Source organism: Vicia villosa, linkage group LG2 (assembly GCF_029867415.1).
Source record: "Vicia villosa cultivar HV-30 ecotype Madison, WI linkage group LG2, Vvil1.0, whole genome shotgun sequence".
NCBI classification, from domain to species: Eukaryota; Viridiplantae; Streptophyta; class Magnoliopsida; order Fabales; family Fabaceae; genus Vicia; species Vicia villosa.
The window spans coordinates 204,952,771-204,976,817 of NC_081181.1; the positions used below are offsets into that span (position 1 = coordinate 204,952,771).

The 24,047-nt window shown below is 33.1% G+C and overlaps 2 protein-coding genes across 2 annotated transcripts; both read left to right on the forward strand.

Moving 5' to 3' along the window:
* The first annotated feature begins 825 nt into the window (after positions 1 to 825).
* On the forward strand, positions 826 to 8,346 carry LOC131651130 (uncharacterized). Its single transcript, XM_058920798.1, has 7 exons — positions 826 to 932; positions 6,237 to 6,314; positions 6,721 to 6,809; positions 6,961 to 7,283; positions 7,598 to 7,867; positions 7,952 to 8,208; positions 8,292 to 8,346. Exons 1-7 carry the CDS (start codon positions 826 to 828, stop codon positions 8,344 to 8,346), a joined length of 1,179 nt encoding a protein of 392 aa, XP_058776781.1.
* A 145-nt stretch (positions 8,347 to 8,491) lies between these two features.
* Positions 8,492 to 9,317, forward strand: LOC131651131 (uncharacterized). Its single transcript, XM_058920799.1, has 2 exons — positions 8,492 to 8,915; positions 9,133 to 9,317. The coding sequence occupies exons 1-2, from the start codon at positions 8,492 to 8,494 to the stop codon at positions 9,315 to 9,317; spliced, it is 609 nt and encodes a 202-aa protein (XP_058776782.1).
* The last annotated feature ends 14,730 nt before the right edge of the window (positions 9,318 to 24,047 follow it).

The following is a 24,047-nucleotide window of genomic DNA, read 5'->3' on the forward strand; positions in this document are numbered from 1 at the left end:
CTGTATGGAGATGATAGACGCAAGTAATCTTCTAAGGATAACATTGGTACCACATGCATTTGCATTGATTCACGAGTGATTTGTATGTTGGTGATGATTGTGATTGGATTTCTCGTGGGTCTTGAATTTTTTATGTCATGTTGTATATGTAAAACATGTGATATGTATCTAAAATGGTTTAATACATATTTGTTGGAAGTGTGATGAATTTGTTGTTGTATATTGCTATACTTTGCTTATTATTATATATTTCCATAATGATATGATTTCTCATCTTTATATTGAAATAAAATTCTGTACGGCATCGCTCAAGTGACGAGGAGTTGAGGAACTGAGGAGCTTTTCTGTTGTTTTACCATTTTCCTAGGTAGATATAGTCTCATGATTTAGTTATGTAACACATCGAAGTTTCGTTTGGTTTCATGTTTATTGTAGTTTTAAAAGATATTGTATTACTTTCTTTTTTTTATTTATGTTGGATAATGTGATGTCACCATAGTGCCTAACGTTTTATGCATGATTATATGCTATGAGATCTAATGATTGGTATCGCTTTATTATTCCATTGTGATGTGCATATGAAACATAATATCCAAGCGTGTGTTATGAACATGATATATTACTTTGATTTACATGATATATTACTTTGATTTATGCTATATTTTATGCAGGGTTAGAAATAGGGTGTTGTATTAGTGGTATCAGAGCAAGATCGATCAGTTGGCCAAGGTTATTAACATATTTATTTTCCTGTTGTATTTGATTTGTGTTTGTGACACAATCGGTACTGGTTGTGGACTGTTGGTTTTGTTGATTGTTTAGACGATGGCTGCAAGAATGAATGATGATGCTATTGCTGAGGCATTGACGATGTTGGCTGGCGTTATTAGGCAGGTTCCGAATGCAAATGTTGGTAATATAAAGAAGGATGAGTTTTTTGAAAGATAGAAAAACACTTAGAAAAGGGGGGGTTGAATAAGTGTAGCTTTAAAACTCTTAAGATAAAAACAATTTGCACAATGATTTTTATCCTGGTTCGTTGTTAACTAAACTACTCCAGTCCACCCCCTTGGAGTGATTTACCTCACCTGAGGATTTAATCCACTAATCACACGAGATTACAATGGGTTTCCACTTAGTTAACCTCTAAGTCTTCTAGAGTATTCTGATCACAGCCTGATCACTATAGGAACACAATGCTTAGATACCCTCTAAGACTTTCTAGAGAATCCGATCACAACTTGATCTCCTCTAGTTCTTATAAATGAATTTAAACAAATTCTTACAAGAGTATTACAATGCTTCTTAAAATCTATAATCACAACTGTGATATTTCTCTTAAAGTTTAAGCTTAATCTCACTAAGATATTACAACAGTAATGAAGTGAGGTTGAAGATGAAGTTTGAGAGCTTTTGAATTTGACAGCGTTTCTGTATGTTTGCGCTAAGTGTTGTATTCAGCTTCTCATCAGAACTTCTATTTATAGGCGTTTGAGAAGATGACCATTGGGAGCATTTAATGCGTTGCGTGATCCGCACAACATTGCATTTAATGTTTCACTCTTTTGTCAACTACCTCGACCTTGCTTTTCCTGCTTTTAACTGACGTTGCCTTTAATAGCTTCTAACGTTCCTTTTGTCAGTCAGCGTAGCCTGCCATCTTGTACTTGCTTCTGATCTGATGTTTGTGTAAACAACGTTTGAATATCACCAGAGTCAAACAACTTGGTGCAGAGTGTCGATACCGCAAAAAATGGATCAGAGTCGCCACTAATATATTTATCCCATCGAGGGAAACGAATACCAGATAACCTAACTCAGAATAAGAACAAGGTCTTTCGACCAGAGAATAGGGTACGGGAGTCGGTTACGCAAGGGGAAGGTGCTAGCACCCCTCACGCCCATCGTACTCGATGGTATCCACCTATGTTTGTTTCTATCTAAAGGGTGTATCTATGTCTAAACCTAAATGCGAATGAATGCAAAAGAAATACGGGGAAAAGAAGGAATTATTTACAAGTGTGCTCGCTTAAGCCCCGCGACCCAATGCCTACGTATCCTTTTCAGGAATCAGAGCGACCGTAGTTCGGCTCAAGATTTTCTATGTTTTTGTGTTTTTTAGTTATTGGGAACTTACGCTCGGATGGTTCCCTTAAGTAAGGGAGATCCAAGCACTCGAATGATTCCCTTAAGCAAGGGAAATTCAAGCTTCCATCCCCTATTTAATGATTTTCACTTTTTTATTAATGTTTTTTAAGTGTTTTCTTTGTATTTTTTAGAGGGATTTTATTTTGAGTATTTGTTAGGTGTTTTAGTGTTGTAAAAGAAAAAGAATGAGAAAAAGGGGGAGACTAGCCTAATTTCTAAGCCTAGTGTTATTAACAAGACTAATCCTAATTAAAGACTAACCTAACATCTAAGGGGAATTAACTAAGGAGAAAGTTGTTTAAGTTGACCAAAGTCAACTTTAACAACTAGGGGTATTTTAGACATTTCTCACAACATGAAAATATTCACAAAAAGAAAGAATTAAAATCTAAACTCACAAGAAAAATATTCACAAGTATATTGTATTTTCATTTTATTCATTTCAAAGTTATTTCCAAAAATTAAAACCAAAAAGCTATTTATTTTCTATGTGTGAGCCAATCAAAACTTAAAGAAATCAACAATTAAAAATCTAATTAAAACAATTATTCCTAAAAATTCTAATTAGTCGAAACAATTTTTATCATTTTTTTATAACATGGAAGTTGAATTAATCAAACAAAACAAATTTAAGCAAATTCTAAAAAAAGCCTATTACAGGGGTGCATTAGCAATTGAAATTTGAACTAGAATCTAGTGTGATGTACGTTTGGGCCTTATCCTGGGGGTGGAAATAGAATTGGCGCTAAGGCCCAGTCTATTACATGGTGGTGCATCAGTGATCATGAGGTGTGATCCAGAAGATGGGCAAAGCCCAGGGCGTATGGCCCAACTTGTATCACCTTGTCCCATTTGTTATGTTTATTACATGGTGATTATTTCATTACTGAACAAAGAAAGAAAAAAGCAAATAACGTGACCAAAAAGCAGGTGGAACTTTATCAATTGGTCAAGGCACATTAAGTCATATAAGACAAAATAAAACGCTAGCCAATCACATCAAACCAGCGCACCATCCAATGATTGCATTATGTAAACACAGAGAAACACAAAAAGCATGTAAGCCAATGAGAATCAGACACGTAAGGGAATCCATTCAAACATATGCAGACGCCGGAGACTAGCTTTGGTCGTCTTCTCCGGTAACATCCCTCGTCGGAAAACAAAACAAACTCTGAAATCAATAAAACTACAACCGGTCCACTCAAAATTCCAAGCTAAATCCGAATCCGGCATTAGATTCATCTAACTCTCACTCTAACATTCAAACCGAACCACACTTTACAAACCCTAACTCAGTAATCTTCAACAAAACTTGCTCTGAATATCTCAAATTACTCAGAGTCGAGCCACAAACTCAAATCTATGACATAAACATCCAAGCAACAAATCTTTCATGTAGAACAAAATCGAACTCAAGAAACATAACTAACTTCGAAACTGAGCACGCACAAACTCAAACATATGCACATCCATATTAGGTGTTCACTGCCTCATAACATGCGATTTATTATGCAGAGAAGGATTAAAATGCATACCTGAATTGATGAACTTCGAATGAAGAGAATGAAACGATCTACAAGCTGCAGCGATCTCCTCCTCTTGAGATGTGGATGATAATGATTCTTCAGAATAAACCTTTCACTGAAAAAAGAATCCAAAGTGTTTCCATTCTTGAAACTTATAGCAAGGTGATGATCTTGATACACATGAAGGAGAGAGCCTTGAGGATGATGATGATGGTGAGTAGAAAAGGTGATGGCGATGGTCGTGGTTGATGATGATTCGGTTGGTTACAGTTATGGAGGTTTGTTAGTTTGTTATGGTGGTTTGTGGTGGTTGTAAAATTTTGTTAAGAAAGTTTGTTAGGTTGTTGAAAGAATGAAGAGAGAGAGAGAGAGAGAGAGAGAGAGAGAGAAGAGTAATGGGAAAGAGGAAGAAGAGAAGAATAATGAGAGTGTGTCCGAAGAAAATGAATCGTGTTATGTTTATATAGCATGAAGTGATGGTGCATGGTTGGTTATGGTAAAAGATGGTGACTGATGATAATTATCACGTGAGTGTATCTTTGCCAAAATATCTCGTGTGACTCACTTTGCATATTCATATCTCCAGCTATACCTCGCCATTTGATATGAACTCAGGCTTAATGAGAATAGGAAATGGAGTACAAGAGGTTTGGTATTCAGAGATCTTTGAGTTGGAACCTGAAAGTATGAATAAACTGACACCAAATGTGTTGTGTTACCACTGCCACCTCTTGCGCGTGCCTGCCTTGAATTCTTTCCTGAAACCCTTGTCAAAACATACTTCTCAATGGCATGACTTTAATGATTCGTATCTTGCTCTATGTACCACCAATGGCTTTGATTATTATACCGTTTGAAAGAAGACATGGCACAGAGTGGTATGATGTTTAATTTGAGTCTAATGGATGCTTGTAATTCTTGAGAATCATCATTCAAATTGGCACGCCATATGCTTGAAGAAAAGCCTCGCGCGTGCCTCAAATTTGTGCCCAGCATCTTGTCAAGACATGACTTTGCCAGGGTGTGACTTTGGTGACTTATATCATGCTCCAAACACAACCAAGTTTTATGGTTTTTGTCTTGTTGAATAAAGAACATAGAGAGGAAGAGAATGACACCAATGTTGAATTTATAAGGCTCTCGTAATGCTCTTAAATTGGCTTCTAATATGGCACACCATGTGTTTGTTAAATTGCTTGCGCATGCCCAACAATTTTGCCCAGCAACTTGACTTGCATAAGTTTGAATTATAGAACTTCACCTCTCCATATCTTTTGATCTAAACATCCAATCAAAAACTTCCAACTACAAAGTTGTTGTATACCATGAATGGAACAACTTTGGTGTTGAGACTTTCCTGAAAAAAGGCCCTGAGATACGTGTAATCTTGGCATGAAGTGAGCTGCCCAACCAATTTTCAAATTCTTCAAAAAATTCTAAGTCTAGAGACTTTCTTCTTTTGGAAATTTCCTCTTTCCACTAACTTTCCTTTTTTGGCAATTTTACATTTTCTTGATTTTATTTTATTTTGTTGACTTTTCTTGACCAATTTTCATCCAAAGTTTAAAATTGGACAGTTGACCTTGACTTTGACCAAAAGGTCAACTGTTTTGATTTTTCCGATTCCAGATGAATTTTCCCGACTAATCTGTTTCCGATCTAATTCTCTATCAGTTTTCAACCAAAGAAGCTCCAATGAATATTTCTTCAGGACAACCACCTTTCATACTCAAAATCACCTCCTGATTAACTTTTGACCAAAAAGTCAACAGGGTTGACTTTGGTCGAAAGCCCTAATCTTGGACATCCTGATGAACCTAAGATTTATATCTTTAAATCAAAACTTTGACTTGGAGATGATGAAACCTTGATTTTAGGAGGACTTCAATGGGAAAGACATCGTACCACCAGACTTCAAATCTTCTCTTATTTTTGATCAGGAATTTCTTCTGTAGAAGCTCTTTTCTTATCAATTCTGGATAGTAACCATGATATGGATGAATGTAATGGATGAATGGCCTATATGAGGTATGCACATGAATGTAAGGTGAAATCCAACCGGGGAATAAATAAGTGGGCAAATTTTGGGGTGCAACACAAAGCATCTTCTTGTCTTCTGACCTTGAAGTGTTTCTAGCGTGATACCATGAGAACTTCAATGCTTCTGCTTCTGATCTCAAGTTCTTCTGATGCTTCAATAGACCATGTTCTGATTTTGCTTGACCATCTTCTGATGTCTTGCGAGAGCATGTTCTGATGTTGCATACTTGAACCTTCTGAGTCAGTGCTTCTTGCGCTGAATTTGTGCATACTCTTTATATATTTCCTGAAATGGAAATTGCATAGGATTAGAGTACCACATTATCTCAAGCAAAATTCATATACATTGTTATCATCAAAACTAAGAATATTGATCAGAACAAATCTTGTTCTAACATTTTTTGCTTTGGGAAATTTCCGAAGGAACAATCCCCCGATCTTTCAGGGAGAGCATGAACTTAATAAGGCATAAGCATGGTTGAAAGCGATTGACAAGATCTTTCGAGTTATGAATTGTAGGGATGCGCAAAAGGTGCAGTTTGGTACTTATATGATTGAGAAGGAAGTTGAAGATTGGTGGGGTAACACTGTTCAGAGGTTCGATGATGAGGGAATTTAGGTTTCTTGGGCTATTTTTCGTGATGCATTTCTGGAGAACTATTTTCTAGAAGATGTGCGTGGGAAGAAAGAGGTGGAAATTCTTAAGTTGAAGCAAGGTATTGGAATTGTGGTGAAGTATGCTGCAAGATTCCAAGAGCTGGTTAAGTGTTGTCCTCATAACAACATTATGAATATTAAGAGATCTAAGTGTCTGAAGTTTATGAATGGTTTGGAACCTGATATCAAGAAGGCTATTTATCAATAGATTACGCGTATTACTGAGCTGGTTAGCAAGAGTAGGATGCTTCAAGTTTGGAAAGACATGTCATAAGGATAATGAGTGTAGAAGATGTTCAAATGTGAATTGCTACAACTGTGGTGAGCAAGTGCACATTAGTACCAGGTGTGAAAAGCCGAAGAAGGATCAAGGTAAAGGGAAAGTGTTTGCTCTATCTGGTTCGGAGACTGCTGCTGAGGATAGACTTATCCAAGGTACATGCTTTATTAATGGTATTCCCTTGATTACTATTATTGATACTTGCGACACATTCTTTCATTTCTTTGGATTGTGCTATGAGATTGAATCTTATGTTATCTGATATGATCTGAAGTATGATTATTGATACTCCTGCTATGGGTTTAGTGACTACTTCATTTATTTGTTTGAATTGTCAACTGAGTATTTTTAGTAGAGATTTTGATATTGATCAAGTAGGTCTTCCGTTAGATAAACCTGATGTTAATCTTGGGATGAACTGGTTGGAGTATAATCATGTTTATATCAACTCTTTTGATAAGACAGTTATCTTTCCTGAAATTGGTGTTGAGGAAGATTTGTTTTTGTCTGCCAAGCAAGTGAACGAGTATGTGCAAGGCGGTGTTGTGTTGTTTATGTTGTTGGCAACTTTGGCTATCTGTGAGAAACGAATGATTGGTGATTTGCTAATAGTTCGTGATTTTCCTGAGGTATTTCCTAAAAATTTAAGTGATTTACCGCCAGAACGTGAAGTGGAGTTCACGATTGACTTAGTTCTTAGAACGAGTCCTATATCTTTGGCTCCATATTGAATGTCAACATCTGAGCTAAAAGAGTTGAAAGTCAACTTGAGGATTTTTTTGAGAAAAGGTTTATTAGTCTGAGTGTGTCACCGTGGGGTGCACCTGTTTTGTTGTTTGAGAATGAGGGTACTACGAGAATTTATATGGATTATACGCAATTGAACAAGATATCGATTAAGAATAAGTACCCACTTTCGAGGATTGATGATCTGATGGATCAGTTGGATCAGTTGGTTGGTGCATGTGTGCTCAGTAAGATTGATTTGAGGTATGGGTTTCATCCGATTCGTGTGAAGGATGAAGATATTCAGAAGACTACTTTTAGGATGAAGTATGGTTACTATGAGTATTATGTGACGTTGTTCAATGTGACAAATGCACATGGTGTAGTGTTGGAATACATGAATAGGATTTTTCATCAGTATTTGGACAAGTTTGTTGTTGTGTTAATTGATGATATTTTGATTTATTCCAAAAGTGAAGAGGAACATGTTGAGCATTTGAAGATTGTGTTGCCTTTGTTGAAAGAGAAGCGGTTGTATGCTAAGTTTTCTAAGTGTGAGTTTTGGTAGAAGGGAGTGAATTTTCTTAGTCATGTGATATCGAGTGATGGAATTGTTGTTGATCCGTTTAAGATTGAGGTTGTATCTCAATGGGAATCTGTGAAATCTGTTACTGAGATTAGAAGTTTTCTTGGTTTAGTAGGTTATTATCAAAAGTTCATTGAAGGATTTTCTAAGTTATCTTTGTCGTTGACGCAGTTGACTAGGAAGAGTCAAGCTTTTATTTGGACTTCACAGTGTGAAGCTGGTTTTCAAGAGCTTAAGAGAAGGTTAACAACCGCTCATTTTTTGATTTTGTTGAATTTTATACAAATGTTTCTTGTGTATTGTGATGCTTCTTTGTTGTGTTTAGGAGGTGTGTTGATGCAAAATCAATAAGTGGTAGCTTATGCTTCAAGACAACTTAAAGTTAATGAGAGGAATTATCTGACTTAGAATTGGCTGCTGTTGTGTTTTTTTTTAACTTTGGAGGCATTATTCTTTTGGGTCGAGATTTGATTTTTCAGTGATTACAAGAGTTTAAAGTATATATTCGATCAGAAAGAGTTTAATATGAGGCAGAGAAGGTGGTTGAAATTCTTGAAAGATCATGATTTTGGTTTGAATTACCATCCTAGTAAAGCAGATGTTATGGCTGATGCATTGAGTAAGAAGTATTTGCATATGTCGATGTTGATGGTGCGAAATTTAGATTTACTTGAGCAATTTAGAGATACGAGTTTGGTTTGTGAAGTGACTTCTTCTGGAGTTAAGCTTGGTATGTTGAAGCTTACTAGTGGCATTCTTTATGAGATTCGAGAAGTTCAGAAATCTTATTTGAGTTTGGTTGATCGATTCACGTTAATTAATCAAGGTCGAGGTGGTGATTTTTGGATTAATGAGAATGGTATCATGAGATATTGTGATGGAGTTTGTGTTTCGGATATGTCAGGCTTGAAGAATAGGAATCTTGATGAAGGACATCGTAGTGGATTGAGTATTCATCCTGGGGCTACTAAGATGTATCAAGATTTGAGGAAATCGTTTTAGTGGCAAGGTATGAAGAAAGAGATAGCAGAATTTGTGTAATCTTGATTGATATGTCAAAAGTCGAATATTGAACATCAGAAACTGACTGGTTTGATGCAATTGTTATCCATTACTGAGTGGAAATGGGATAGTATTTCTATGGATTTTGTGTCTGGTTTCCCTAGGACATCGAGTAGCTGTGAAGCGAATTGTGGATAGATTAACGAAATTTTCTCACTTTATTCCAATAAGGATGGATTATCCGATGGAGATTCTTGTGAAGCTGTATGTTGAGAGCATTGTTTATTTGCATGGTATTCTGTCTAGCATTGTGTCTGATATAGATCCTAGTTTAACTTCAAGATTTTAGGATGGTTGACATAGTGCATTAGGTACTAAGTTGCGTTTGAGTTCGGCTTATCATCCGCAAATAGATGGTCAGACTGAGAGGATGATTCAGTCGCTTGAGGATCTTTTCAGAGCTTGTGTTTTAGAACAAGGAGATGTTTGGGAAAGTTGTTTGCCTTTGATTGAGTTCACTTATAACAACAGTTTCCATTCGAGTATTGGAATGGTGCCGTTTGAGGCTTTGTATGGTAGAAGGTGTAGGATGCCTTTGAGTTGGTACGAGTCGGGAGAGAGTGTTGTGGTTGGACCTGAGATAGTTTAGCAGACTAAGAGGACGATTCAGTCGCTTGAGGATCTTTTCAGAGCTTATGTTTTAGAACAAGGAGATGTTTGGGAAAGTTGTTTGCCTTTGATTGAGTTCACTTATAACAACAGTTTCCATTCGAGTATTGGAATGGTGCCGTTTGAGGCTTTGTATGGTAGAAGGTGTAGGATGCCTTTGAGTTGGTACGAGTCGGGAGAGAGTGTTGTGGTTGGACCTGAGATAGTTCAGCAGACTACGGATAAGATTAAGATGATTAAGGAGAAGATAAAGGCTTCTCAAAGTCGTAAAAAGAGTAATCATGATAAGAGGAGGAAAACGCTTGAGTTTGAGGTTGGAGATCATGTTTTTCTTAGAGTTACGCTGGTAACGGATGTTGGAAAAGCGTTGAAGTCGCGTACGTTGACGTCGCATTTTATTGGTCCTTTATGACATTTTGAAGAAAGTAGGTGAAGTGGCTTACCAAATTGCTATGCCATTGTCGATTGCTAATCTTCATGATGTGCTCCATGTGCCTCAATTGAGGAGATACATTGTAGATCCTTCACATATAGTCCAAGTGGATGATAAGTGAGGGATAACCTTACCGTGGAGACTTTACCTATGAGGATTGAGGATCAGGAGTTGAAGCAACTTTGTGGTAAAAGATCGCTTTGTTGAAGGTCGTTTGGGGAGGACCAGGAGATGGGAATGTGATTTGGGAACTCGAGAGTAAGATGATGGATTCTTATCCTGAGTTATTCGTTTGAGGTATATTTTTTAGGACGAAAATCTTTTAAGTGGGGGAGAGTTGTAACATCCCGTTTTTAGTATTTATTATTTATTAATTATTTTGTTGTTTGTTTATTTTATTAATTATTATGTAGTGTGATAATTAATTAAATATATGTTTTTGCGCTATATTTGTGATAATTATGTTCTGCGTTAGTAAGTGTGAAGATGACAGAATATTAAATTGGGCCTATGTTGGTTAGAATGAGAAATAAGGAAGGGAAAATTCTCATTGCACTCATATGCATTCTCACATACCCGCTGTGAAACCTCAAAATATCCCTATATTTGGGATATGCATATCCGAAGACATTTGTTTTGAAAAAAATGTGACTTCGCATATGCATATTCGAAGTCACCCATTTTTTTTGAAAATGAGTGACTTTGAAGATGCATATCTGAAATAACCCAATTTTAGGTGTTATAATTTTTTGGATATGTATATCCGAAATAATTCAATATTTGTTAAAAAATAAATCAAGGTGAATCAAATATAATCAATAGTATAATTAATTATATTAATCAAAATATATAATTAAATATATATCATTATAATCAAGATATAATAATAATATTAGTCTAATAAATATTTAAATCAACACATTATTTTTATATAAAATTAATAAAAGAAAAAAAGCTAATATAAATTAAAAATTATAATGTTAATAGGATGATATTTTTAATATGATAATTTCATTAATTATAATACATAATGTTATAGTAATTTAAATTTTTTTTTTATAATTTCTTACAAATAAATTATTAAAAAATTAAAATTTTATTTAATCTCTTTATTCTTTATTCATACCAATTTTTATTTAAGTTATTTTTTTAATAATAATTCACTTTAATTATATTATAACTATATTATATATAAATATATTTTTAAAATAAAATCAAAAGAAATTTTGGATTTTGGTTAATTCGGATATGCATATCTGAATTAACCAATATCCCAAATTTACGTGGGGTGAGCTCGGATATGCATATCCGAACTTGGGTGTCTTCGGATATGCATATCTGAAGGGTATTTTGGGGTTTTTAGGGGTGTTTTTCATCCTATATGGGTGCAATGAGAAACTCCCTAAGGGAGGTTTTAAGTATTAAGCCCATTAGTGAAATGAAAATTAGTAACGGTTTCCACAAAACTAGAGAGAAAGAGAAAGATAATAGGAAAAGAGAAGAAAGGAGGAAAAGGGGAAAAGAAGAAAATAGAAAGGAAGAAGAAGAGAAACCTAGAAGCTTAAATCCTAAGGTAAGGGTGAGTTTTCTTCATTATTTGGGTTTGTATAATGATTATGCAAGGGTAGTAGCATGAATATATGATTTGTTCATCTTTTTCATGAGTTTTGAATGTTAGAGTTTGAACTTGAAGTGATGAAATCAATGTCATTAAATCTTGTTTTTATGATGCTAAATGATCTTATATATTGTGTATATGTTATAATACCTTGTTTTCATGATTAAATCGTTGTTTTGGTTTGGTTTTAGTGAAGAATTCGTGTTGGACAGAATGTTGTCCGCGTAGAAATTTTTCTGAAGAATCGCAAGACCGCTTAGTGAGCCTGACTAGGATAAGCATCGTCTGTAATTCAAAATTTTATATTTTAAAAAATTGGATGAATTTCATGTATGCTTATGATTTATCATGAATTGTGGTGATTTTTCCAGAATTTTCTGGAATCATTTGGTGTGATTTTGAATCAATTCTTTAAGATAACTTGATACTTGAATTTCCATGTATGTTGTGAATTATGATTACTAGAGAATAATATTGTTGAGTTATGTTTTGCTACTTGTAATTTGGTGATGTGTTGATTTGGTGAGTATTGTGAAGATGTTTTCACGTGTATTTGATAACAAGAAAATTGTATATGTTTGTGCAAATGTGTGGTGAATTCATATGTGATGAATTGGTGAGATATATGTTGGTATATTAAGATTATAGATAGTCTTAATTGCATATTGTTGTCGATGTTTTCACATGCATTCATTTATCAGGTGAGAAAGATACATTGTTTGGTAGTTCCGTTGGGAGCTATTGACTTGTCCCAAACTGGAAGATGGGTTTGTAGTCTAGAAGACAAACTTATTTTGGTGGTTATCTGTCTAGAGATGATAGACGTAGGCAATCCGCTAAGGATAATATTGGTACCACATGCATTTGCATTGAGTTGCATTGGAGTCACATGTGTCAATGTGAATTGTATTGTGATGGGATTATGTGTAATTTGTGTGATTTTTATGTTGGTGATAATTGTGATTGGATTTCTTGTATGTCTTGAATCTTTTGTGCCATGTTGTATATGCAAAACATGTGATGTGTATCTAAAATGGTTTAATACATATTGGTTGGAAGTGTGATGAATTCTTTGTTGTATATTGTTATACTCTGCTTATTATTATATATTTCCATAATGATATGAATTCTCACTCTTCTGTTGTAATGATGGTTTGTACGACACCGTTCTGGTGACGAGGAGTAGAAGTGCTCGTGTGCTTACGAGTATATAGTTGAGGAGATCTTCTGCTGTTTTACTGTTTTCTTAGGTAGAGATAGTCTCATGCTTTGGTTATGTAACACATTGGGGTTTTGTTTGATTTCCTGATATTTTTGTTTTGAGAGATATTGCATTACTCTCTTTACATTTTGGATTTATGTTGGATTATATGATGTGAGCGTAGTGCCTGACGTTTTATGCATGATTATATGTTATGGGATCTAATTATTGGTATCGCTTTATTATTCCGTTGTGATGTACATATGAAACATGATATTCAAACGTGTGTTATGAACATGACCAGATGCATTACGTTGTTTTGTTTTCGTTTCTTTGTATTTCACAAATGTGACACCCTTGAATTGATATACATGATATATTACTTTAATTTATGTTATAATTTACGCGGGGTTAGAAATGGCGTGTTACACAGACCATAGTGTTTCAACACAAGAGAACCTATATCATGCTTATCAACCACATGGGGGTTAAGATGCTGTTCACACCTAAGAAAATTAATATGTTGGTTGAACTAAAGAAAATCAAGAGCCAAATGAACCTCACTCTGTTGTGGTAAAAAAATAACAACCACACGAATCTCCTACTCTAACAACTTCATCAATAACCGATGAAAGTCCAATTTTGACTTGTTCATCTAACACTTTCAACACTGCTCTCAGACAATAAGCATTGAAGGATATAAAAACGATATAGTGTGTATAGGCCTTTAAGATGCTTATGGGCAGTCAAGGAATTTCGGTTGAAAAATCTTAAAACTTTCCAACTGATGTAGGCAATGGGCCTTTCGGTGATCTTTTTGCTGCTTTAATCCAATAATTGTCGATGTGGATCTATTTCAGACCATCGAAGACAATCCTACCACTATCTATGATATTAAGTCCTATTTGAATCGATTGAATAATCCACACGCACCTGACTTCATTGTCGACTGCATCCTTGAATTCGAGCTATTTCTTGATCAACCAACACATAATTCCAAGCTGAAGAAAGAGTCTGTGATAAGTGTCAAATTGTAGTTATTTTTGTGTATAGTTTTGCGGCACTTATCTTCTCTTTTTTCTCAATTTAGACGAGTTTTAGTGTATATTACATAAATATGTAGATTTTGTGTTTAATCGGGTTTTTGATTCATTTATGTTCCGACTAATAGTTTTTTCATTCATTTTGTAGGTATTTGAGTATGTATGGAGCATTGAGTAATAAAACTTAAAGTTAAGAGATTTGGATTAAATATATTTAGTTAAGAATACGAGTTATTTAGAATGCAACCCAGAGAATCCATTCTCGACTTACAAAAAAGATTTGTTCACTTAGTAAATCATTTAAGTGCACTTGGGAAGAAACTCACTACCGAGGAACAAACTCTAAAAGTGCTTATATCCTTAACCATATAATGGCAACCGAAAGTAACAGCGATATCCGAGAAGAAGAACCTATCAGAATGACTTCCGCAACATTGTTCGGTAAACTTCAAGAATATGAAACGGAACTCAGAAGACTTGAAACACATGAAATTCAAGTAAAAGATTCAAAAGACATTGCCTTAAAGACAAGAGTCAAACATCATGATAGCAATCAAGAGGATGAATCCGCTAGTGAAGAAGATAATGAGTTTATCAAAAAGTTTGAAGAATTTATAAGAAAAGAAATAAAAAGGAGGTCATTAAAAGGGAAGCACAAACAAAGAAGGTTAAATGCTTTGAATGTGGAGAAAACGGACATGTCAAAAGTGAATGCTCTATATTTGAAAAGAAGAATAACAATTTCAAGAGAAATAAGGACAAAAGACCAAAGAAAGCATATGTAGCATGGGAGGTCAGTGAAATAAGTTCATTTTTAGATAAAGAACATGTGAATCTTGCATTGGTAGCAACACACCATTCCGATGATGAAGACGATGAGGTTAGTAATGTATATTCTCTTTATAATGATGCACAATGGGCCACAAATGAACTCTTGAATGAATACAAAATTTTATACAAAATAATAGCATCTCAAAAGAAATAAATTTCGTCTCTAGAAGTAAAAGTCGAGACAATGGAAAAAGCATTATGCAGGGTATAACTATGAAAGGAGGAATAAGAATTTAGAGATGAAAAACAAAAGATGATTAGTGATGAAAAACAGAATTTTGTATGTAATAACTGTGAATCACTTTCATTCCAAATTGTTAAATTAAAAAGAGTTCTTGAAAGGTATGAAAAAGGACAAATTGGGTTGGAAGGGGTCCTTAGCCAACAAAGATTTTCGAATGATAAAAGTGGTATTGGTTATTCAAAGATTAACAAACCAAGTACTAGTAAAATTATCTTTGTTAAGGCAAGTGACCAATCAAACAAGGAAAAAGTGAATAAACCACAAAAGGTTCATTATTATCATAAAAGAAAAAGTTTTGTTAAAAAGCAATCTTATACTCCTAGATATAAAATCAATTTTGTACCTACTTGTTTTTATTGTGGTATTGTTGGCTACACACCTAATGTTGGCAATGTTAGAAACTTTAGTGTAGTAAATGGACATTATGTGTAGGTTAAGAAGGCAACTAACTATGATGGACCCAAAGCACATTGGGTACCAAATCAAACTTAATTTGTTTTGTAGGTTTGCTTAAGGACCACTTTAAATCTATGATGTTTTTGATGAATGGTGGTTCTAAGCATTTAATGGGAGACATAAACTAATTTTCATATCTAGTTCTAAAACACCAAGGGTTAATTCACATGGGGGAATACCTTAAAGAAAGAATTCTTGGCATTGGCAGAGTTGAAGTACTAAATTTCACATCCAATTGAAGATGTACTTTATGTTGAAAGACTAAAGCAAAATTTTCTAAGCAAAAGTTAACTTTGTGACAAAGGCTTCAAAATCATATTCACCAAATATGAATGTTTGTTGAAGTCAACCACGAGGTAAAACTCAAAGGTACAAATTGTTTTTATTTTTATAAATTTCTCTATATTTTAAAAAGTCTTTTTTCATCCTTTTTGCTAATGACAAAGAGGGAGAAGATATATCCGTGTATGTGTATGCTTGTCTCTAACTGTTGAAGCCCAAAAGAAAGATGAAAATGCTATATGAATCAAGGGAGAGCTTTGAACAACGGGGAGTTATCAAATATAGGGGGAGCATTCACATAAGAGATTCAAGCATATTAAGAGATTCAATCTTTTTAAGAGATCCAAACACTTCAAATTTCAATGGTTTGTCATCATCAAAAAGGGGGAGAATGTAAAGTCAAGACTCCCCATCTATTTTGTTTTGATGAAGACAAAGTAATAATCAAATGATCATGGCAAAAGTATGAAAAAAGCCTCAAGTGCATTTAATCAAATCAAGTACTCAAGATTCATCATGTGTAAAAGCTAGCACTAAAGAATTCAAGAATTATATTTTGAAGACTGACATTGATCTTGATTTATATTGAGGTATAAACATGTAATTCATATTGATAAATTAGTACTCAATATTTTCCATAATTCACTTGCATGCATAAGTCATTTATGTTAAAGTTCTCAAATTATCATGCATAAAAATATTTGACTTCAATGCATAAAATGCTTTTTTTTATCATGTATTGTAAAATTTATTTCTCATGTTTGAACAATTTTAAATCACTTTCATATATATTATTTTTCATGTTTGAACCATGTTAAATCACTTTTAAATATAATTTATTTACTTGGATAAATCAATAGATGTTTCATTAGGTTGGTTCAAATAATTAGACAAATTACCATGCATAAAAATCCTTGATTCAAATGCATAAAAAAAAATCAATTAATTTTTTTAAAAAAAAAACTGTCAGCACTTTTTAAGTCGAGTCAAGTTAACTGACTTACCAAAATCTGATGTTGTTTAAAATTTAAATAATTATTTGAAATTCAAAATTGCTGCGAACTTCTTAAGTCAGGTCTCCGTTAAAATCGACTTAACAAGTCCTATACGAATTTGAAGAAAAAAAAACTGTAACTTTTTAACACCTTTTCATGAATCCTTTTTATTTTAACATGGCATTTGTTCATGATATTTTTTCATGAATTCACCATGATTCATAATGGTGTTATGTTCATATAAATACAAAAAAAAATTATATTACGTTTCACCTCTTCCTAACATCATTATATTCATTCATTTTCAAAATCAAGTGTTTTGATACTTCAACTTTTATTGAGAAGTTTTCTACATATGTTCTTCATATTATTTTAGAAAAATTTCTCTCTCATTCATAAACACTTGAGCACTAATATATCTTTATAAATTTCTTGTTTGGAAGGGAAGATCAATCTTAGTGATTGATATATATATTCATCAATTTTATTACTTAAATATATTTCTAGATTTTTGTTATTATTGACTTGCTATCCCGGATTGTTGGAAACAAGGGTTTTTTATTAGTGAGAAGATTATTCTCATAATCAAGTTAGTAAATCCAAGAGGATTGTTCTTGGTGGTTGGAATCTTGTTGTCCAGGATTGTTGGAAACAAGTGAGTCATTAAGGGAGGATTGTTCTCTTAGTGTACTTAGTGAAAATTTAAGAGGATTGTTCTTGGTGTTTGTGTGGGTCTTGTACAAGTCACAAACAATAGTAAAATCTCTTTCATTTTGAAAGAGGACCGGAGTATTCTCGGATTGTGAGGGGAACCAGTACACATCCTTGTGTCCTTTATTTTTCTACACTCTATTGCTTTCATAATCTCACCATAAACCAGAAAAATAATACCCTTCATCACTAAAACCAAATAATTTTTCAAAGTCCTAATTCACCCCCCCTTAGGCGCACTCTTAAACTTATAATTAGACGTAGCCATAGCGAGAACAATTGGTAAGCTGTCTAAACAAGTCCTCGTGTCCTCTCTCTCTCTCTATCTCTCTCTTGTTTACTTTCTATAGCAAATTGTTGAATTTGGAAACTGTGCAATTGATATAATTAGATATATTCATTATCATTTCAAAACTGTTTTGTAGAGTTGATTATAATCCTTGTGATTGTAATTGAATTTCAAATCAACAAAGCCATAAGAAAATTCTAATCAAAATTGATTGTTCAACAAGTCTTCGATAAATTGCTCCACTTAGTTTTTGCTTAATCATTTAATTGGAAATAGATTACTTGCGCATTTAAATTCAAACGAATTGTGTTTAGTTTTGAAACATATTGATTCAATTGCTTTTCATTATCATTGCAATACTTAGTGGTTTTAACACATATCAGAGTTTTATGATAACAATTTGAATTAAACGAATTTACCCGGGGATTTTCCGTTGTACATTAAAACTGTTTTTCACCAAGTATTTTTTTAAATGAAGATCTATTCACCCCCTCTAGATAAGTTGCCTTCGTCTAATAGTAGTTATTCACTCTTTTTGTCTTATGAGAACCTTTAAAACATCTAACCTTTCCTCATCTAAATCAACCAATTCATCCAACATCATATTCCAACAATGATTAGAAGGAATTTCAACTTGTTTTTGAATTTTAGTTTATTGTAAATAAATCTCGACAGGCAAAACTGTATCATGACCAAATGTCCAAATGTCAGTAAAAAAAGAGTAGTGTTAGTTGCCTCTTTAGGGGAATTTTGATAAGCCCATAATACTTGGTATAAAGTCTGATACCGATTTTTTTGGCTTCTGACCCACATGTCTCTTAATTAGACATATTACAACCTTATTAGTTGCTTCGACTTTGTCATTTGCCAAAGCATTGTAAAGGGTGGACGATAAAAGTTTAATTCCTAAGTCTGAAGAAAACTCAATCATCTTTTGACCATTAAAAATTATACCTTGATTATTGGTTAAGGTATTATGAATTACAAACCTGTTAATAATGTGGTTCTGAATAAAATTGATTATTGCTTCTTGATCGACATTGCCCAAAAGAATAACTTCGACCCACTTAGTAAAATAATCTATACAAACTAAAATGTATCTGTGACCCTAGGATGATGTAGGTCGAATTTCACAAATAAATCCATTGCCCACACTCTACATGTCCAAGGCTTGACAATCGAATGCAACTTACTTGCAAGAACATATTAAATGTCTGCATGTTTCTAACTATTTTTGGCAACCTTCGGAAAATTAAATGGAGTCTTTCAACATAGTTGACCAATATAACCCCTATCAAAATAGAAGCCATTTCATCTTATGACCTGCTTGATGATCGCCACATGATCCACTATGGACATCAAATGTTGCCACATAAGTTTCACTCTCACTAAGGCATTTAAGCTTTATTCTTTCATGAGTCTTTTTAAACAGTTCTTTTCCAATAATCACATAACTTAATGCCTTATATTTGATCATTCGATATGTTACTCCTATCAGATTTTATTAAAAGTCCACAATAAGTTTTTGCCAATAATTATTCAACAAGATTGTCAATGGAAAAATTTTCAAAAATTCTAGAGTTTTTTAGTTGTTCAAACCCTTATACCCCCACCAGTTTTGACATTGAAAAGTATAATGGGAAAGGATTGGGCGAAATTAATTTTCCTTTTACTTCAGTCAACTCTTCTAACTTTTCCTTTGAAAAATTGTACCGTGAACCAAATTGTGCTTAGTCGTTGGCTTCTTGGTTTTCAACTTGAGGGACATGTTTAATGTTAACTTCATAGAATCTTTTCGACAATGAGTTTGCTTTCACAAATTACATTAATAAGTTCTCTTTGATCCATTTATACTCTTTTTTTAATTGTTTAACAACCAACTCTAACTCGTTGACTCCTTTGCCCCTAAGTCTGACAAAATCTTTAGTTGTGCAATCAAAGCTTCATACTCAGCCTTGTTATTTGAGAAACTACCTTTGATTTGAAATTTGAACTTTGTTGGGATCCCTTTGGGCGAAATGTTCAGGATTTCAATTCCAGTTCCATTCTTATGTTTGGAACCATCAAAGTACCAACATAACTTTGTGTTACTTCGTATATTGTGTGATCAACAGTACAATCAATAATAACTTAGCCTTTCATAACCCTTAGAGGTGCATACGTTAAAGAATATTCATTTAAAGCTAAAGCCCATTTACTAATTCAACTATGTAAAATAGGTTTTTATAGCATATTCTTAATAATATCAAAATGAGAATACACAAATATGTATGATGGCTTTGTATAACACTTCAGTTTAGTACATGAAAAATACAAACACATACATAATTTTTCTATTAGGCTATACCTAGTTTTTGAATCATTTAAAACTCGACTAGGGTAATAAATGACTCTTTCGACACCATCATCATCCATTTATGCTAACATATTTCTTATTATCAGTTTAGATGCAAAAATATACAACTTCATAGATTTATTCCTCATAGGAGGCAACATAATAGGAGGATTCGACAGATATATCTTAACCTCATCAAAGGCTTTTTGATGTTTTAATTCCCATATGAATCCTTCTTCTTTCTTTAAATAGAGCAGTGGTGAAAATATTGTTATTTTGCCACTTAGATTCGAGATGAACCTCCTTAAGAAATTGGTTTTGCCTAATAAGGATAGAAGCTACATTTTGTTTGTTGGGGACTTCGTATTGAGTATAACTATTGTCTTGTTTTGTTTATTTCAGTTCCTTTTTTAGGAACCACAAAACCCAGAAAATCACACGCATGAACACCAAAAGTACATTTTAATGGATTCATTTTCAGTCCATATGCCTCATCTTTTGAAAGGATTGTTGAAGGTAGTATAAATGACAATTTATGACGAGGATTTGATAACTATGTCATAAATATAAACCTTCATAAAAATCTCAAGGAAATCATGAAGGCTTAAATAGTGTTTTCGTCCGGTAAGTAAGCGTGTTTTTGAATTTTGTCCATATGTCTATTTCTTGTTCACTTTGGTCCCTGATGTTAAACGTGGCTAACGTTGCTGACATGGCGCCTATTTTTTTTGCCTTTTCCATTTTTTGTTTATATGCAATAATTCCACGTCAGCATGTATTATATGTTATTTTGATTATGGTCCCTAAAGTGTTAAATGTTGAAATTAAAATTTGTTGTTAATAGGATTTGAACCGTGTCCCTCTTACTTATAGCTTGCATGCCTATCCACTAAGCCAGTTGTATTTATCGTTTAATGTATGCAATGAATTTGTATATGATAGCTATATGCAGGAAACATTTATTTATATACAGTATGTATTATTTTGTTCTAAGTTTTTTATTTATAAGCAACAATATAATTATTTTTAAGCGCTGATATTAATTTTTGTTTATAAGCAACAATATATTTGTTCTATATTTTGTTCTAATTTTTGTTTTATAAGCAGCAAATTTTTTTATTTATAAGCAGCAATATATTTATTTATAAGCGTTGGTATTAATTTTTATTTTGTTCTAAATAAATAATAATATATTGTAATTTATATATATTAAATAGTTTGAAACATTTTAATTATTATTTAACTATACTATATTATTATTACAAATTAAAATATTTAATATTTCATACTAATTTAATAGTTGAAATATTATGAAATAATTATTAAATATATAATTATTGAAATATTTAATAGTTGAGATATTAAATAGTTAAAATATTTAATAAATAGTTGAAATAATTATTAACCTATTTAATAATTATTTGAAATATTTAATAAATTAATTATTTAGCGTTAATATTTATTAACCATTAAAATATTATTATGTATATATTTAATTATGTCTAAAATATTAAATATTTGAATTATTTATTTTAATTTATTAAATATTTCATTTATTAATTTTTTAAAATTAAAGACTAGTAAATACTAAATATTTGAAACATTACAAGTAGAAATAATGTGAAATATTTAGTAAAATATTTGCAGTTATTTATTATTTATTAGAACAAAATAAAAATAAATACCAAAACTCAAAATAAAATAAAGTCTATTTCAAAAAAATTATCTCATTATGTAATATATATACAAATGAATTGCAAATATTTTACAAGTAATTGAAGTAGCTTGGTGCAAAGGCTTTAGTGCTATTATGCTAATGTCCTGGGTTCAAAACATTTTTTAACGGAAGTTGGACGTCAGCGACCAAAGTGAACAAAAAATAGACATATGGGGACTTGGACCAACAAAAAAAAAGAAGATATAGAGACTATTTAAGCCAATCATGAAATATAAAATTTATTACCCTTTGATATGTTACATCAGGACTCTTCATGTCAAAAGGTATCACTAAACGTTCATAGGTTTCCAAGGCCCTAGGACATCAAGTTTCTATTTTCAACACATCCTCTTTTGCAATGAAGATTTAATTATATCCAGGGTAACCATCGAAAATACTTAAATATCCAAAGCATGTTGTTGAATCGACTAACATTTCTACTTCAGGAATTGTATATTCATCTTTTGGAGTAGCAACATTAAGGTCTCTAAAATATATACAAACTATATGATTTCCATTGTTTTTAATAACAAAAATTATATTTGCTAGCCATTTGACATACCTGATAGTGCATATGAACTTATTTCTCAGAAGCCTTTCAATTTCTTCTTTGATCTTTGGCATTAGTTCTGGTGTAAACCTTCTTGGCATCTACTTCAGTAGCCTTTTGTCTGGTCGAATAGGCAGCTTCAACTCCACCATATCTCAACTAAGTCATGTCATTTCATTATAAATTTATAATCCTAAGCATAACAATTTTTAAACTCTTTAAGCAATTTGGACCTTCACGTTTGTATCAATATTTACACTGATGTAAGTTGACTTTTTTATCTCTCCATCTCCTATACTGACTTCCTCTAGAGGATATTAGGTTTGTATCTTATTACTTGAAGCTAAAGGATCTTTTCCGGATCCCAAAAGCTTATCATCATAGATGCAATCAAGCCTTTGAATGTCTGAAACTCGATCATCATCCATCTAATTTATCTCATTAGCCTCAATTATGGTGGCTTCGACACCCATCTTTTGTTGGGATTTGGCCTCTAAGGCTGCTCTTACTTTGTTTTCAACCATATAGGACAGAATTCGAGCAAGTGCGCTCGACTCAATCATCGTTATCATGTGACTTTGACCATCTAGTACATCTGATGGTCTCGTATTCCCACATGAACCCATGTGTAGGATTTAACTTTATAGAATAATACACATCTCCTTGCAAGGAAAAACCTATTCCAGCAGGCGCATATGGCAAAATGTTTGCCATTTATCTATAAAAGTTTCTCTTATTTATATGGTTTACTTTAGTTAAGAAATAAATTTAATCTACCTCAGTATTCTCTGCAATTCCATAAGGTTTTTAAATCGAGATTATCGGATGCAGAGTCAAATGGACGGCTCCTTCCCCATGAATCCATTCCCGACCAAGCAATAAGTTATAATTTTCATTGGTCGAAATGACCATAAATAGGGTTGGTATAGTAATGATTCCTACAACAGCATCTATTTGTATGACTCCTAAAGGCTTGTTCGTCTTTCCTTCATAGTTGGATAGAATCGTGTTATGGAGTTTCAACTCAGTATCTTATTTTCCAATATTACTTAATAAATACTTTCACATTAGGTTAGTTGATGCCCCTTTATTGTTTGGCATTCCTAGATTTTAGACTGGCCTAACAATTTGGACTTGAGGGTTTGGTCAAATAAGCATTTGAGGAGCACCAATAAATCAGCAATTCAACCCATTTAATGCGCCAATTATTAGTAACTATGGTTTGTGTCATACCCCAATTTTTGACCTAAGATACCACCTCATATCATTGCATATGCATCATTTGCATCTCTAACAAATTGCATAGCTTGTGTTTGCTACTTGTGACTCAGCAGGATTTAATCAGGAAATCACTCATCAGTACAAGTAACAATCAATTAGGGTTTTGTTCTCCCTTCATCTCAAAAGAATTATCTTCATCAACAATCAACATTTGGTCCTCAGAGATTCATTTCAACAAAGCTCAACAGCTTTGAATCGACTGAATTAGGGTTTTGACTGAAGACAGCATACTCCTGACTTTTGCTCAGAATTTGACCTAATAGCTTGGGACATGATATCAAGACTTCAAGTGCATCATTTTGACCTAATCCATTGGCTCAGAACATCTCCTATACAAAGATTGATCAGACAAATCCTCAGATCAGGGTTTTTGAACTATCAGGGACTGAAATCAGGGATCACATTTGGGAAACCCAAAAAATCC